Below are 18,187 nucleotides of genomic sequence, written 5' to 3' on the forward strand. Positions count from 1 at the left end.
TATCACAGCATTCATTACTATTCTTTCACAAGAAACAAGATTCAAAATAATTTATTTAACCAATCACAATGTCCAAGGTTGAGCAGTAAAACATACATTATATAGTCTCCAAACTCCATTTACAGATGATTAAATTGATTTGGTATATAAATATATATCAAAATTATACATAAGAGAAAGACATTACAATGAGTAGACAATGTAATACACAATGTAAGGTGCAAGGGGGGGCAACTCCAATCAGCTCTAAATTTTCATATATTTAGATGTTTTGAGATGGTCCCATATAATATGAAAAAAGGGGGAGCTATTAAGATCTGGACAAAGGTTTGAAAGTGTCTGAATTGAACGTATTATTTTTGGATTAATAAACCAATAACTATTCATATATCAGATTCATTAATAAACAGCTGATAGAACTTAACCATTAACTAGTTATGGCATTGTTCAATTTTTAGTAACGTTGGCCATATTTTTCAACACATCAAAACTCTAAAATCAATATTCGAAAAACAAAAAAAAATAAAACAGAACCTTTGAGTTTTTCTTTTGATGTGTGGATGAACAGATCATGCTGTACCATAATATGTCTGTGAAATAATGGTAATTAATAAATTCATCCATTTTGTAAAATTTCTTTAAGAATTAGCAATATAAAAATTTTGTCTATTGAAAAATAACATAAATTTCCCATGTGCATATTGTTTATTGCACGAAGTGCAATAAACAAAAAATATATAATAGGGGCGTGTCAATATTTTTTGTTTATCTATTGAGATAAAACAAAATTATTTTAACCAATCAGATTACAGTATTTATCTCAAATTAATTTATTGAAAAATATAAGGATAATGTCAAAAATGATTGACTAACAATAGAACAAATCAATGCTTATATGAACAAAACATACATATGTCAAGCCTCAGGTGAGAAATTTAAAATTTTAACTTTCAAAACTGAATTAACAGATTACCTTGAAATATTTTTTGTCTCTTTACTATTTTGCATTATATTCCCCAAGATTGTTTGAATGTCCCAAGGAATTTGGACTTGAATAACACGAATGAAAGAAATGAGAAAAAGCACATCTGCAGGAAAAATACAATACAATATATATAAAAAAAGAAAACAACAACAAAAAAGAAAGTTGCACATGTTGTCAAGCTAGGTATACCGCAACTCATACAGCAAGCTGATATTGAACAGCACACAAAATTTTAAAAACATATGTCCAATCTAAATGAAGCCACACACTAAATTTGAAATCAATCCATTCATTGGGAACATAGATTTTTGTGAAGAAAATTTTCTCTATCATTCCATGTAGTGAAATATGGCAACAGGAAGTTGATATTAGAGAGCACCAAAAATCCCTTATAACCTATATTCCATATATATAAATCCACACATCCATATTGTCAACTTTCCTTTCATCTCTGGCAACATCCCTTCAGCACCTGCATATGGAGTTTTTATATCACAACTCCTACCTTATACCAGAGCTTGCCAAGACTACACCGACTTTTTGTAATGTGCTAGACTTCTTACAGTTAGGCTTCTAGAACAGGGTTATGTTGCTAAAAGTCATTACTACAAAAGTTTTAAGGTCATCATCATGAACTTGTTGATTATTATGGTGTATCCATCTGCACCATGAAAACTGATTTGTTCAATGTGTCATAATTTTCCTTTCTTCTTTCGTCTACCCCAGATTTGACTTTTCATGAGCAACTTAATAGGTGTTTCTAGACAAGCAAAAGATGCTTACTCTACCTGTGCACCTGGTCAATGCTCCCAGTTTTTAGTGAAGTCCGAGTTGCTCATTTACTTTTGTTACTGTGTATGTATTATTTTGGTTATTTTATGTTCTTTTATGTGTTTGTCTGTTTTCCATGTCTGGTCTTTGTCTCTGGACTACATGCCTTTGAATTCTGCTAGAATCTCGGTTCCCTTGATTACTCATCAACATTAAAATAAATCAATCCATTAGAAACTGAGATATTGATGACAAAATTAAGACAGACAGAAAGACAGATGGACAAACAGACAGACAGACAGACAATGTGCCCACTTGTTGGGTGGGGGTATAATATAATATTGTACCTATATCATCTTCATTAACAGTCTTGTTGGTATCTGTATCATACATGTTGGTAATGGCTTTCTTAAGAAACTCTAAAGCTTGGTCACAAAAGTTATCTAGATTGGAGAACTTCACCTACAACAGTTCAAAGATAGTTATCATAATTACAGGTAAAGCTTGATGCTTGAGTGAGCAACTTTCAAAACTATGAACTCGTGTTGGACACTCAGCTCAAGACAGCAACATATCGATCCTATAAATAGGGATTTCTGTGAAATTAATCCCACCAAGCTTTCATAGTAACCAATAATTAATCAAAGTTTTAAAAAATCTTACAAAAAAGAAGGCTGTATCTAGATGACAAGCATACATGCATGATTAAATTACAGTACTACAGTTTGAATTCCCAAAAATCATCCCCTTGAAAAGATTTCTGTGAAAACCGATTGCATCCAAACTTTTAAAATAATCACTTATTACAACAGTCACTGGTCTACAAAACCATACAATCAGATTACAGAGTGAGTTCACTGACTGATATCCCCGATAGATGTACATAAAAACATTTAAAATGCCTAAGTTGGATTATCTCCCTTTGAAAGCATCATACAATAAAAATTCATGAAAAAACTAAAATTTAACTGTTCCACTTACTGATAATGTCTGCAAAAAGTTAAAAAATCAATATCTCCAAAATAACAATCCAACTAACAAAAAAAAATCATGTTTAGGTAGAATGTATTGAGAATTCTTTTCTATCATCTTGCAAAATCATACAGAAGAATGTGTTTTCAATGAGCTTATAGCATTTGAAATGATGTACAACAAATTGCTTTAAACCATTTTAAAAGAATATTGAACTAAGTATGGTAAAATAATTGAAATTAATTCTAGAGAGAACCAATATCTTAAAAAGGCAAATTTTACAAACACTATGATGGTTATTTCTGGAGGTTATTGGGTATGATTACTTGGTTGATGCAATAACATCTCTGTGTTTATTTCCTTCATGTGCCACACTTTATCCATATTTTGCTTGATTCTTAGATGGAGAAGTACCTAAGAACCTAAGACAACTGTGAAAGAACTTATATCTGTGAGTATGAAATTTTTTGATTTAGGGGAAAAGCACAAGTTCGTGGATTCTTGAATTTGTGGTTTTGATGATCCTGTCATACAATTTAAAATAAATAATCCTTTTTGTTGGGAATGAAATTTCATGGCTAACCTTACCTAAGAAATCCATGAACATTGGTACTCCACTAATAAAAATACAATCACAGTATCTTTTGTTTATTGTGAAAATTCACTACGGAACCAAAAAAATCATCTACATTAAGGTTCAACTAGACCAAAATAAGTCCATTTCTATGTTTTTTATATCAAAATTTTACAATTTGTTCATTCAAGGTCATCTTTGATAAAAATTAGGAAAATCTATAAACAAGAAATACATGAATAGATATTATATACCTTAATTAATGGAATTTTTTCATAAACCAAAACAAAAAAACAAACAAACAAACAAAAACAATGAAACACAGGCACAGCATGCGGAAAAAAATTCAATATACCTACAACAATACATCTTTAAGAAACTTATCCTTAATCCTACAAAAATAAGAAATAAATGAAAGGTTAAAGATGTATGTAATGTAACAGGATGGCCTAGGTAGTAGATATAAATAGTTATAGTTTTCAAGTCATTGGCTGAAAATTGTCTAAAAAAACCCTGTCCTTTAAATGGCAATAACTGTAACAATGAGCCATCTGATATCTTTGATCAAAAGCAGAATTTTGTAGGCCTTATCGTAAGGATCATTTCAGCAATTGAAAGTTTCTGTCGATCTATCATAGTTTTCAAGATATTGGCTAAAAACTGTAAAAATACATCAATTTTTGCCTTTCAATGGCAATAATTCTACCAAGGAGTCATCTGACATCACTGACCCAATGCAGACTTTTGTAGGCCTTATCATAAGGATCATTTCGGCTATTGAAGGAATTTGGCAAAACAGTTTTGGAGATATAAGAGAAAAACTTCTGTCTAATCCAAATGTTCAATTTTTAGTAATGTTGGCCATGTTTTTCGACACATCAAAAATCAACACATCAATTCTATGCAGAATACCCTCATACCAAGTTTGGTTCTTATTTATCAAGTAGTAACAGAGAAGATTTTTGAAAGAAATAACATTAAAAATAGCAAAACAAAATTGAAAAAAGGGCAATAACTCCAACATGGCTTCAAAGATTAAAACAAACATTTGACTACTGATAAATCTCATCATGCTTTTGCCATGTCAGAATTTTGGTAAACCTAACAGTTTTAGAGATATATGCGAAAAACTTCTGTCTGACCCCTATGTTCTACTTTTATTAATGTTGGCCATGTTTGTCATAAGATCAAAAATCACACATCAGTTCTAAGAATACCCTAAGGAACATTTATATCAAACGTTTGGTTCTTTTAGGTCCAATGGTTACAGAGAAGAGGATTTTAGAAAAACTGTTAATGATAACAACAACAGATGACTACAACATAGGATGCCAAGTGATGGCAATAGTTCACATGACCTATGGCCAGGTGAGCTATAACGGTGTCCAAGGAAGAATAGACAAACTGATGAAAGGACACTATGCTCTTATAACAATCTCTAATCCTATTAAGAATAGTAACCAAGATTGGATTTCCATTGTTAAAGTTAAAACGTTACCTACCCTCTCTCTGCCAGACATATCTTCAGTACCATCTACACTACAGCTATAATCAAACACTTGTCCAGGAAATGTTTCCCTTACTCTCTTGTGGAGTTCCTAAAATAAAGTGTTTCAAAATTTAACTGAGCAAGAGCCTCAGCAAGTTTACTCCAAAGACAGAGTTATCCAAGTATGAAGGGCATATGGTTATTTTTAAATCCTGTTGTGTGAAATATATCTTGTGGAAAGAAAAATATAAATACTGTATTTTCCAGACTATAAGTCAATATTTTTTTCAGTGAAGTGTCAGCCTCGACTTCGACTTATCTAAGGATTTTTCATGAGAAATGTTCATCAACAATGCATTTCCTTAGATTTGATTCTGCTGAAATAAATTCAGAAATAATTGCCACAGGTCAGGAAAGTAAGAACTTCTTTTCAATATACCCAAACTTTAAAACTGACTTCCCCACAGGTAACTAAAAGCTCCCAAAGGACTTTCCCGACCTGAAAACTCACTTACCACGGGTAACGGGTAATGTGAATCCTGGAACACTGGTCTGGTAAGCATATGTTACCCTGGAATAGACATTTTATGGGCAACTTGGAGGTGTTTTTAGAAAAGAAGAAGTGCATCTTGTCCATGCACCAGTTTTAAGGTAGAAGACTTAGGGTAAGGGTAAGGGACACAACTCTTACAAATCATTGGAATGTTTGTATTCAGCATTTGACAACAATCTCATGTAAGCATCAAACTAACTTGGATTGATTTCATAGTGTTTCAAAAAAAGCTTGATAGGCTTCGGTAAAATTGAATATGATACAAACATATCAATGATTTCAAAAGTTACTTCCCTTACTCAAGGTCTACCTCCTTACCTGGAATCCAGGTTGCTCTTTTATTTTCGTTTTTTTTTTGTATGTGTTGTTTTGGTTATTTCATGTTCTTTGTAGTCTGTGTCTGTATTCCCTGTCATCTTTATCCGTCAGTATATTCTTTTAATTTCAACTCAAATTTTGATTTCCTTGACTACTCTTAGTAAAAACAAAGAAGAAAAAACCAATAAAATTGGAAGTAAATTTACAAGAATTGCAACAGCGAAATCAGAATCTGAAGAAGTCTGATTTACCTCTAAATGTTGCTGATTTAGTTCCTCACAATCCACAAATCTTGGCTTCTGCTTTTCAGGTACAGACTTAAGAACATCATCAGATCTAATAAAGAATGCAGCATTTGGACTTCTGCATCTACAAAAAAATTACAAATGTACATTAATAGTATAGTACTTACTATTCAGGGTTTATTTCTTTTAGAAGAATCTTAATCATGATGTAGTGAATCCAAATCATGTTTCAATATTTACAATTGTGATGTTCTGATGAATTAATTTTAATCACAGCTGCCTATGAAAGAAAGTTCAATGTAATCATTGATCTCTCATGGTTCACATGATTTAAATTTGTGTTTCTGTTTCATTTAAAATAAACTGTAAAAAAAAATATCTGGAATCATATTTTAGATTCAAGTACCGAATTGCATCTCTGATAGTCACAATACTAATTCATATACTTGCATAGTATTCTTTGCTGGACCTGTGGTACAGAAAACAGGGCAATGTCAGGGCCACCAACTGTAAAATATTTGATCTTTTGACATTGACTTTGCAACCTACATTACCAAACTTTGCACTGAAGTATATGGAGAGGAAGCCACCAACTTTGGGATTTACGGTGGGTTAGGCCTGGAACATTTGACTTTGCAATCTACATCACCAATTTTGCATTGAAGTATTTGGACAGGGGGCCACCAACTTCGGGATTTACGATGGGTTAGTCCTGGAACATTTGAAAGCCCGGTGTATGACTTGGCTGGTGTCATATAATATTTGGACCCCCACAAAATATTGACCCCGGGCTTAAAATATCTATGATATCTTAACCTGGGGTCAATATATCATATGAAATATTGACCCCTGGGATAATTTTAACAGGGAGGTCAAATTATCATAAAAATTTCGCAATGAAATTTTCACATGAGAGTCAATATTTGGCAGAGGTCAAAATATTGTATGACACTGGGATACTGCTCTTGAGGAGCACAGGCTTCTATAAGACCAAGACAGTTCCACTGTACAATACTTTCCCTTTGTTGATGATAAACCAGGAAATATTGATGACCTAGAGAACTTTGTTCAACAAGAGCCTATAAACCTATAAATAAATGACCTAGAGACTTTGTTCAACCAGAACCCATCAATGAATGACCTAGACAAATTGGTTCAACCAAAACCTATAAATGAATGACCTAGTAAAATTGGTTCAACCAAGGGGTCCGGAAATTTTGACAGCCTGTGTTGGACATTTTATCAAATTTCTGCCTAGATCAAGAATAGACTTTAAAAACCCTTTTTTGTAGTTATTTAAAGATAAATATTGGAATTGTCTTTTACAAAATATCTGAACAAGTGAACCAGTTCGGTTTTGACCACACATGTATGTTCTGACATGTAAACAAAACATTGCAGCATTCGACTTTTTCATCACATCAGCAAACAGCCCAAAACTTATGAATGATGAAAAAAATGTTGATTGTTTTAAAAATAAAATCGCGATTACATTTTAATGTATATTGATTTGAATGGATTGTTGATTTCTGTATTAAAAAGATTCAATTGATGAATTAATAATTACAAACTACGAATGGTTCGTAGTTTCAGCACCATGTGCTTCCGATACTACTGAAAGATCGATGGGAAAATGATGGATTTTTCAGTCTTTTTCTTATTTAAATCAAGTAATAGATATATGAAAATTCTCTGAGTCACTTCAATTAATTTGCATATGCAATAGTGCTGCATGTGTATCATTAATTTAATTATGCAATCAACTAATCAGTTACAGGTAAAATCGCAGTTACAGGTGGCTGCACATTGGCTAATTAATATTGACATACTTCTGTCAAATAATTTTCAATACACAATTAGAAGACAGGTAGACAAGATTTTTATACAGTAATAAAACCACGCTGACTGTAACTTATAAGGGTTGACAAATTTTTCATGTCTGAAATCGGAAAATGGTTGTCGGTCATTTGCAAAATTTGTTGGTCAATGACTGGCATTTTTGACAGTTTCCGGATCCTTGGTTCAACCAGAATCTAAAAATGGATGACCTACAGAACTCGGGTCAGTTGGAACCCAAAAATGGATGACCAAAAGAACTTGGATCAACAAGAACCCATCAATGAATGACCTAAAGAATTTGTTCAGCCATAACTTTGAATAAATGACTTTGAGAACTTGGTTCTACCAGAACCCAAAAATGGATGACCAAATGAATTTAGTTCAACCAGAATCTATAAAGACAACCCAAAGAATTTGTTTCAACTAGAATCCATTAATATCAGGCATTTATGAAATTTTATAATTCTTCAGAGTTTGATAACAGTAATCCACTAAATAAAATACCTGTGTATACAGTCTTGAATATTGACCAAGATGCCAAAGGTCATTTCATTCTTATTTGAATATTTAAGTAATGTTAATTCAGAAAGATAAACATATGTAAATATTAATCTATTATACATAAATAATGTTCATTTGAAATTTGTCACTTTACTTCAAGATGCAAGATATGAGATAAGGAAGTAAAACTTATGGATGATACACGATTTTGCAACATGTTATGGACTTAGGAAGTTTAATTGTTTAGGCCAAATAAAAACATACCTTTGGATCAAAATCTAAAATAGTGCACAACGGAAATATGTAATAAAGATTCTGAAAAAGTTTAATTAATTCCACTCCGTGATGTAGGAAGAGTAACAGATCAGAGAAGGATCCCCTCTGGAATGAATGAAGGAAGGAAGGAAGAATGGACATTCCTTTCACTATATACCCCCATAGAGTCCTAGTAGGGGTGTTACAATCCATAATACATACCTGTATGCTCCATGTAGTATTTCCATGAATGTTATGGATGTATTGTCAACCCACTGAAGTTTCTGTTTCAGTTCGGTAGAAATGTCGCTCACACCTGGTATCCAACCGTACCTAAATAGTCAGTAAAAACTTGTATTTAAAATCAATTTGTGAAATTGATAAAGGGGCAGAAACTATTAAATGTGTTTTAGTTATATGCCCAAGGACTGTAATAAGGGCCCAGGGAAGACTACAATGATCTAAGGCAACTCCGAGGACTATTACAGTTTTCTAAGGGCTGTAATTACAGACCCTGGACATATATCTGGTCTATTATGAAGAAAAATACATCCTCAACTCTTCAGATTGAGAATTTGTGCTGAAACAATACATGTGAGTATGATGTAACTTTGTTGATTTCTATTAGTGTTTAAGTTATTCCCCTTTTCCCATTGTAGCAGATTTTAATATAATCTTATAAATTAATTTAAATTAAATACTGTAATCTGATTGGTTAAAATAATTTTGTTATATCTCAATGGATAAAAAAATACTGACATGTCCCTATTCAGTTAAATTCAGAGCCACTTTTCTCATGTTTAAAGATTAAAATATGTTTTAAAATTAATTAATAAGAATTGGCTCTATAAAAATTTTGTCTATTGAAAAATATCATAAATTTTCCATGTGCATATTGTTTATTGTGCGAAGTGCAATAAACAAAATATGCACACTATTTTAATATTGCCAATTCTTAAATTATGTCCAAGTTTTTTGTGTTACTGAGAACAATCCTGAAGTAGTTAATTGCCCAGGTACCAGTGCTTTTGGTATCGATTTATTGAACAGTTATGGAAACATTTAGCAAATAGTTTATGATGATGAGGGTCATATGGCAGTATATTGAATGTTTGGTCGCCCAAATAAATGCACTTTTTTCACAAGGTATTTTTAACAAGTATGAACATCTTTTGGGTTAAGTGTAAGTTTTCATAAGAATCATGCAAAATGGGAAAAATCAGAAACATGCTGTCAAAATTCCATCAAATTGACAATTTAGTTTCACTCAAGGATGCTTTCTCTAATTTAAAGACCATTATTTGATCACTGCATCACTGGATTTGCTAAAAAAACTGTTCAAAAGAGCATTAGAAAAATGAGGCTTTTTGCCCTTGAATTATTCCATTTTCAGTGCATTTCAATGAACATCTACTAACAAATAACCATTATTAAGATGGGAAAAACAAATAAAATCCACAATTAAATTTTAATTTTGTGAAACATATATTAATTTACCTTTTTCCAAGCAACCCGATAAAAAATGGCTGACTATTGGTTTCTTCGTGACATCTGTTCAGTTCCTCTAGGCAAGTCTGTATAACCTCCTCTGAGGTAGCCTCTTTAGGAACTCCCCACCTGAGGTCACACTCTATCAGCTGTAAATGGCGTTTGTGGCACCATTCTCTCAACTCTGGGAAAACCTTCAAAGATATTCAGGCTACATAAATATTCAGATGAAATCCATTTCATCTTTCCAGAATGAAAATAAGTTTATCAAGGTTCAAAATATATTTATATTAAAATAAAGGGACTTCATCAAGTATCTAGTTAAGACAAGTTGTAGGGTTAGCTCTAGGCTAGGCAAATGTGAAGTTGTATAAGTTGCCCTATATACACCCACCCATACCACAGTAACAAAAATCACTTACATGTACCTTCTATATAAAGGTTTAAGCCACATGCCATATTTGAAATCAATAATACCAAAGCAGCCAAGCAATCCATAAAGTTAAAAAGAAGCCACACAAAACAAGTAAAATGTAGTTGATATCTGACAGCAACCAAAATTAATGACTACATTTTCCCCATCTATCTAAGGCAACATACCAAAATTTGAAATCAATCTGTACATGTACATTTACTACATTTGGAGACAAGATAATTGTGATGAAATTCAGATTTATAAAATGACAATCTCTTTGAATGACAGATTCCAACTTATTATATAGATATCAGTGTTTTATTGAATGTTCCCAGAGTAATAAATTCCAATAATTCACACTATGAAATAAATTTGGTTATTTCACTCTTGGACTTTCTTCCGTCAAAATGTTGCAACTTTGATATCAATCCGCCAATCACAGATTTTTAAATTCATGTTGAAAATAATGATAAATTAAGTACCTATATATAATAAATAGGATAAACAATTGGTTATCGTGAATAACTCATGCCAAGAATGCTTGAAGATAAACACTCTTTAAATCATGGCATTATTCAGCACTCGTAATAATATTTTGGTTATTTACTCTTTCCAATTAATTATTCTATAAATATCATTGAGTAGGGGGTATAATTTAGGATAGAACCAATCAACTGTCAAGATACAATGGGATACCCTTCAAAGGTGCATACATTTAGGCTATACAAATTTAAGATAAAATATTCAATTAAACAATTGTAGATTGAAACTTATTAGATAGTCATTTACTATCAATGACTTTAAAAACATCACTTTGAAATGCATGAAATATCTGTCATGGGACGTAAAACCTCAATTAACTACTATCAATTGATCAAGCTAAGTTGTGTGCATATACATGTTGGAATCAACATCATTTGCACGTCTACTCAGTCCTGTCCATGAAAGTTTTCTAGAAAGAGCCTGAATCTGAACATTTCAGTGAAAACTATGCAGGATTCCAAATGAGTGCCCTAACAATGACAAAAACAAATTATATTAGACAAAGGCTTTGGACTTTTGGCTATATAAAGGCAAGCATATGTCTACACAGAAATAAAATTGCAACATATGTTTTTCATATGTTATGGACCACGTATCAATTAATGAAAAATGAGTGAATAAAAAATGATATGGCAATTACATGTGTTCATTTTCAGTTGCTCATTTGCTTTTGTTACTTTGTATGTATGATTTTCGTTACTTTATGTTCTTTGTTGTGTATATCTGTTTTCCATGTCTGGTCTTTGTCCCTGGATTACATTCTTTTGATTACCACTATAACCTTGGTTCCCTTGATTACTCTTTCAACAGAATTTCATATATGAAAATTAAGATTATGGTACAGTACCTGAACTGATCTGTGCAACAAAAATTGTGATCGGTCATCGATCACCGATCAGTTTCCGGTCAGTCATCCATCCATCAAACTGATCAATTAAACTGGTGATCGCATCACGTGACCACAGAGCAGTCAATGTATTTTATGGTTTTGTTGTTTACTTTGTCAATTTTACACATATTTACATAATGTAATAGATTTAAACATGAATTTATACTTTAATTTTACATTTCTTTTATTTTCAACAGATTTTACGCCCTTTTACATAATCAAACAGATCGATCATCAGTCATCGATCCGTCAGCGATCAATCAGTCAACAGTCATCTATCCGTCAGGGATCAACCAGTCAACAGTCATTGATCCGTCAAAGTGTTGCACGGATCGGTTCAAGGACTGTACTCATGAATTTAGAAGTATTTTTAAATGCATAAAAACACAAGCATAAACATATGTTCCCTTTAAAACATATGAAAACATATGTTGCAATTTTACCAGTGTACTTAAGCAACAATGTGCTTATGCAATAAGTCATGGAAACGGAAATGCACAGGCAAAAATTGTTCACATGTATTTTCACATGAAATATGAATTAAATGTGAAATTAGTTAAAATGGAATTATAATGAAGACTTTATTCATATGAATTTCACATTTATTCTATCTAAAATTTTAATTGCTCAGTGTAACTGAAAATCATGTAAAATTTATGTTTGCCCCTATACTTGGCATCACATACATATCTTTCAAAACTGAAATAAACTAGTGAACAGTTTTATTGACACCTACCTATATTTAAAATGTGTTAAACAACTTGCTCATTCATATCACAAAACAGCTTCTCCATAAAATGTGAATTGTTCAAATACGATGAGATTTTAGATCCAGATCACAATGTTTACATTGTCAAATTGGCCATGATTTTGTTCCAAAAATGATTTTCGATTGTTGATAGTTTGACGAAAACAAAGATGTACCACCTTATTTTGTGTCAAAAATTCTTCTGAAGGTTATCGTTCCTAATAAATAATTGTTTATTTTCAAATTTGTGAGAAATTACATTTTTGTCAAACATAGAAATTAAAAAAAAACAAATATCAGTATTTTAATATGGCAGAATTACAACAGAATTTCTTGTAAGGAATTATAATTTTTTTTTTGATTGTGCATATCAATCGTAAGTACTGATGTTTGGTTTTTATAAACTTAGAAATGCATAAAAAATACAAAGAAGACAACTCTGCCTTGATAAAAGAATGACTGAAGAAAATTATGGTTAAATTGAAAAAGGGCTTGAACTTACGTTGAGTATAAGTCCTTTTAAATATGATCCAAGAGACCGTAATTAAGTAGTACTCCAGCTAAGAATCAAGCAAAAAGTGATTTATGGATAAAAAGCCTATATATTTTTATTTTTGATATTTTGTTAGAATTGGCTTAGTAAACAGAAATTAATATTCAGTTTTCTAAATAACCAATGTTCTTGGAAGAAAAAAATTGTATAGAATGCACTGTAGGTTTCAAAATTAAGGGCGATAACTCTGTAAATGACACTCAAATACAATAGAATCTATTGGATTTTTAACGTTGATTATCTCCTAAGAGCAGACAGATTTGAATGAATAATTACACATTTCATAATAAAGACCCAAAAAACAACTTAATTACAAAAAAAAATATGTACCCTTTCTTGTGGTGTATCACATTTTTCAGATTTTGCATGATTCTAACAAAGACTGCTACTTAAAAATCAGACCAATTTGATATGTTTAACAACATTACATGACATACATATATATTTTATTGTATTAAAAATTTCTATCTATCACCTCAGTTTGAAAAATCATTAACTACAGTTTATTACTCTATTTCTGTGTAAAGAACAAACAACATTGCCATACCATATTTCACCCAAATCTCATATTTACATGTACATATTGTACATATATAAATATGAACAAACAAAGCACCTAAAGTTTCAAATACTGTATTTCGCCATTGTAAACAAACTTATATTTTTCAACAATGCTTTTTGTTTTGTAGTGAATAAATGACCGAACACAGTGTACCTTTGACATAATACCTGAAACTAAACCAAGCCCATAACTTTTCTCATGTACATGTATGAACCTTTATATTCAATGAAATTCATGACACTATACTTATAGAATAACAAACCAGATTAAACTTAACTATTTATTCACAAAATTAACATTTTGGCAAATGGGGACTTACACAACTGCAGCTGAAAATACAATGTATATAATGCCTCTCTTGAAAGGGAGACAACTCAACTAACTATGAAACTTGGAAATAAGAGAAAAACTTTTTAATAATTACCAAAATTTTGAATCGACATAGCCAAAAAGTCCAATATAACCAATTTTATACATGTCATATGCATATCTTCTTTGCCAAAAATTCTCTTTCAATAAAAAAAAATAATTTAAATTTGTGTCTATCGATCATCACTACTGTTCTAAGTCCAGTAGATCCCATTTTTGTATAATATTCATTTTCATATATTTCAATAGTATAGCTTTTTATATATTTCATAAGTACATGTATATCTTTTTATACATTTCATAAGTATACCTTATTTTATACATTTCATTAGTATACCTTTTTATATATTTCATAAGTATACCTTTTTCACCAAAAGTTCTCTTTCATTAAAAAAATCTGTAAAGGTGGATGAGACAAACACTCTGACAACTTTCCATCCTCGATCACCTCTGTTGGTGGGAGACATTGGAGGTTTGTAATCTCGACATTGTTTATCAACAGCCTCCCAACAACTGTCAACCAGCCTCTTCAAATCTTTGTCAATATACTGAAAAATTACTACAATACAATTTTTGAAGTAAATGCAATCTGTACACAAAATATCAATTAACTGAAAGTAAGTGAGAAATCTTAATTTTATTTACATTACAGGTTAATGCAATTTAGGTTTTGTGAAGTAGAAAAAAATGTCCTACTTAAGTATCTTACATATTCATTTTGTAATTTAAAAATAATAAAAAAAAATTCATGTACATGTTAGTTGCATATTTGCAATACAAATGTATTACATTTTGACTTAATCTGGCAATTTTTTTCTTCATTTTGTCTCAACCAGTTGTAAAAAAAATCAGATTGATTTAATGATTGTGGTTAAATATATTTCATGCATTTTAAGATGGGAACATATCAGACAAAACAGACCCTTTTAGTTCTAGTCAGACCCACTGACCTAGATTTTGATTGTGCAAGCTAATAGTCAAAGTAACAGCCAGCAGGTAGGCGAGTCACGCTAATAAGACACATTATTTAGATTCCATTTCAATAAGTTGTCACTTTATTCTCCACATGTTGCATATTAAGCGAAGAACAGTGACTACCATTTTTAAAGTCTTTGGGTTGACTCAAATGGGAATCAAAACCACAACCTCCTGCACTTGGCGTGAGGACTTTTCGCTGAGATTACAAAGGTAGTAAAAAAAATTAGTACCTTAACTTTTGTATTGCTGTTTTGGACGTACATGTAGTAACTTTCATTCTGGATTTTCTGTAGATGTTTGTACATGTACATGCACAAATTTAGGTTATTTTTCCTATTTCTTGTTATACAGGAAGTCAAAGAAAATGAAACAAATAATTGTACTACTGTTTTACTTGCAGAACCAAATGTCCATCTAAAAAGTCTGAGCTTTGCAGAAGACTAGAACTAAAATTTTCACATGAACACCCTAATAGATAAATTTTGCAAACATGGACATACATATACATGTAACCAAATCAATTCCCAGTATTCAAGAACTTCATACTTTCTTAACCCAAATTTTCTGTAATCTTGCAAAATCATACAGACATATATATTGTCAATTGACTACTAGTGTTTATAATGGTGTAAAAACTAGAAACACTTTGAGCAAGCTAACAAAAAGAGTATCCGCCGCTTCAAATGCAAGTGAATGTATAAACTGTGAGTACAACTTTCACCCGTTGTAGTCCCCCAAAAAGTTACTAATTGTATATTCGTTCATGCACATCTGTATATATGATGCCCAACCTCCCTAAAAATTTCTTCAAAATCCTTTGAGCGGTTTAGGAGGAGTTGCGCATACAAGAAATGTGTACAGACAGAGGGACAGACACACGGAGTGATTCCTATATACCCCCACCCCAAATTTTGTTTCATTCGGGTATAATAATATGTTTAAATTATTTTAATATACATGTACATAATATTTTGTATGGTAGAATTACAAACAGTAATTGTAAAAAGCCCATTTATGGGAAGATAATTGGTGAGAAAATATTTCATAGAAATGTAACAGGAATTTTAGTATTTTTAATATAACATGAAAAAGTTTTCAGTGACCCCAAATGTTCGCTCTGAAATATGAAAAAATGTCTGTTTAGTGTACTTTATACAAAGACACATAAATTAATAAAAGATTTAAGAAGGTAGACCTAGGGTAACGGACATAACCCATGAAATCATTGATATGTTTGTATCACATTAAATTTCACTAATGTCTTTCAAGCTTTCATTTGAAACAGAATGAAATCAGTCCAAGTTACTTTGATGCTTACATGAGATTAATGCAAAATGGTAAATGCAAACGTTCCAATGGTTTGTAAGAGTTATGTCCCTTACCCTAGGTCTGCCTCCTTAAAGGAGCAAAGTAAAACGAATGCAGCCAAAAAACAAAAGTTCAATATCGTTCAAAAACAAACATAGAAACAGACTTAAACAATCCACATTGGAAAATTTTTTATACATCAAATTAAATTGTGATAAAGTCATGTTTGACTTGTTTTACTTGGAAGTCATGTGAGTGGCTTCGAGTATTGTAAGTATAAGAATGACAAAAGGGCTTCCGGCAGATAACTTCGAGGACGGAAATGCTGTCTTCAAATTAATGCGTGATTCTCTTTTAAACTTTAAATATTTCACAGATATCCCAAATAAAAAATAAACATTGGGAACCTATCTTGCAGCTCCCGAGTTTCAGCACCTTCGGTGCTTTGATTTAGACAAAGTTGTTGATACTGTTTTAGAGTAAAACAGAGGAGGCTGTGCAATATGTCAGAGCACTATTAACTAGTTAGTCAATATTCTAAATACAGTTTCAACTTCAATTTCATATTTTAAAATCTTATAAATTAAACTGATATAATTTTAAACATATTGTTTTTATTTCAGGTGTTGAACATATGTATTTTATATGTTATTTGTCTGATAAAAAGTTAGGATTTTTTCATAGGGATCGGCATGTGTATAAATATAGCTCTCTATTTTTGAACATTGATTTCGTTGAAAATATGATCTATTTTTAGAAATGTCTTTAATATGATCTAAACTAGCCTAATACACATATTACTGTTTTCAGAAAGTGCCCTTTTTTCAATCATGCTTCCCAGGCTAAAGTGCCCTTTTTTGTTTTAGCACCCTGTCCTTTTCAAATACTAGCAAGAACACTTGTACAAAATGTACATGCCCACATTTGTACATATATTATATAGATAACTTTTTTTTTAAACTGAATATACAATGTATTTTACCTTTTCATTTTTCACATTCAGCTCCTCTTTATATTTCTTGTACATTTTCTGCCTGAAACATACATTCATCTTAGTATATTGATGTTAGTGTTGCACAAAAAACAAAATGTAGTCAAAATAAAATATTTCTAATGAATTTTGACCTTTTTGAGTGGTCTCTTATAACTAGATAAATGATATTGCCTGAGCTACAGCTGAAAATGACATTGCAACACAACATGTACACACTACCTGTTGACCTATAAAATCAATAATGAAAATGCTTAATGCTTAATTTCTCCAAACATTTTGTTGTAGTCAATTACATTTTACTGTGTAAGTCACGTTAACATACTATACATGTGTCATTCCACTTCACTCTGCGATAGGCCTATAGTTTTCAATTTCATCAAATCAAAATTGAGATCGATTTATCATTGGAATATCAATATGAAATATATCCAGGGCTCAAGCTACTTGAGAAAAACAGGGAGAAATGACTTCTCTTTCAGAGAGACAATAGGGAGAAGTGGGGAATGAACAGGAAGAAGTGAATGTGTACGCACATCTTTTACTAATGTTTATTAAAATTATGCGTTACACTACTGTCAACACAAATTTTAATTTCTCCACTCTCTACAGTGGAGATATTATGAGTGGAGTAACAGTGTCTCCATTCTCCACAGTGGAGTCACTATTTCAAAAATTGTCTGTAGTTTACTACTCCTGTCTTTATACCATGGTATATTTAATGGTTCTAGCAGTATGATAACATTTCTCAGTTATGTGACAGAAAAAAATATTGAAAAGTAATGAAATGGAGCAATTTTATCCTAACTTTACTCTGGTGGAGTCATACTGAGTGGAATTA

The 18,187-nt window shown here is 31.4% G+C and overlaps 1 protein-coding gene across 2 annotated transcripts in view; it reads right to left on the reverse strand.

Moving 5' to 3' along the window:
* The window catches only part of LOC148613190 (TPR repeat-containing protein DDB_G0287407-like), a 41,906-nt gene that overhangs the window by 22,365 nt on the left and 1,354 nt on the right, over positions 1-18,187 (reverse strand). The window contains exons 2-8 of one of the 2 annotated variants that reach the window (XM_088586421.1): positions 17,338-17,389; positions 14,432-14,617; positions 10,000-10,184; positions 8,725-8,835; positions 5,914-6,031; positions 4,805-4,900; positions 2,104-2,218 (exon numbers count right to left, since the gene is read on the reverse strand). In XM_088586421.1, the coding sequence (XP_088442547.1) occupies positions 2,104-2,218; positions 4,805-4,900; positions 5,914-6,031; positions 8,725-8,835; positions 10,000-10,184; positions 14,432-14,617; positions 17,338-17,382 (856 nt within the window). In that variant the 5' untranslated portion in view covers positions 17,383-17,389. Of the gene's footprint in view, positions 1-2,103; positions 2,219-4,804; positions 4,901-5,913; positions 6,032-8,724; positions 8,836-9,999; positions 10,185-14,431; positions 14,629-17,337; positions 17,390-18,187 lie in introns of both variants that reach the window. The other variant, XM_088586422.1, reaches the window with a different exon arrangement.

The sequence above is a fragment of the Perna viridis genome, chromosome 6, assembly GCF_037379345.1.
Source record: "Perna viridis isolate PV_CMFRI_1.1 ecotype Kerala chromosome 6, ASM3737934v1, whole genome shotgun sequence".
NCBI classification, from domain to species: domain Eukaryota; kingdom Metazoa; phylum Mollusca; class Bivalvia; order Mytilida; family Mytilidae; genus Perna; species Perna viridis.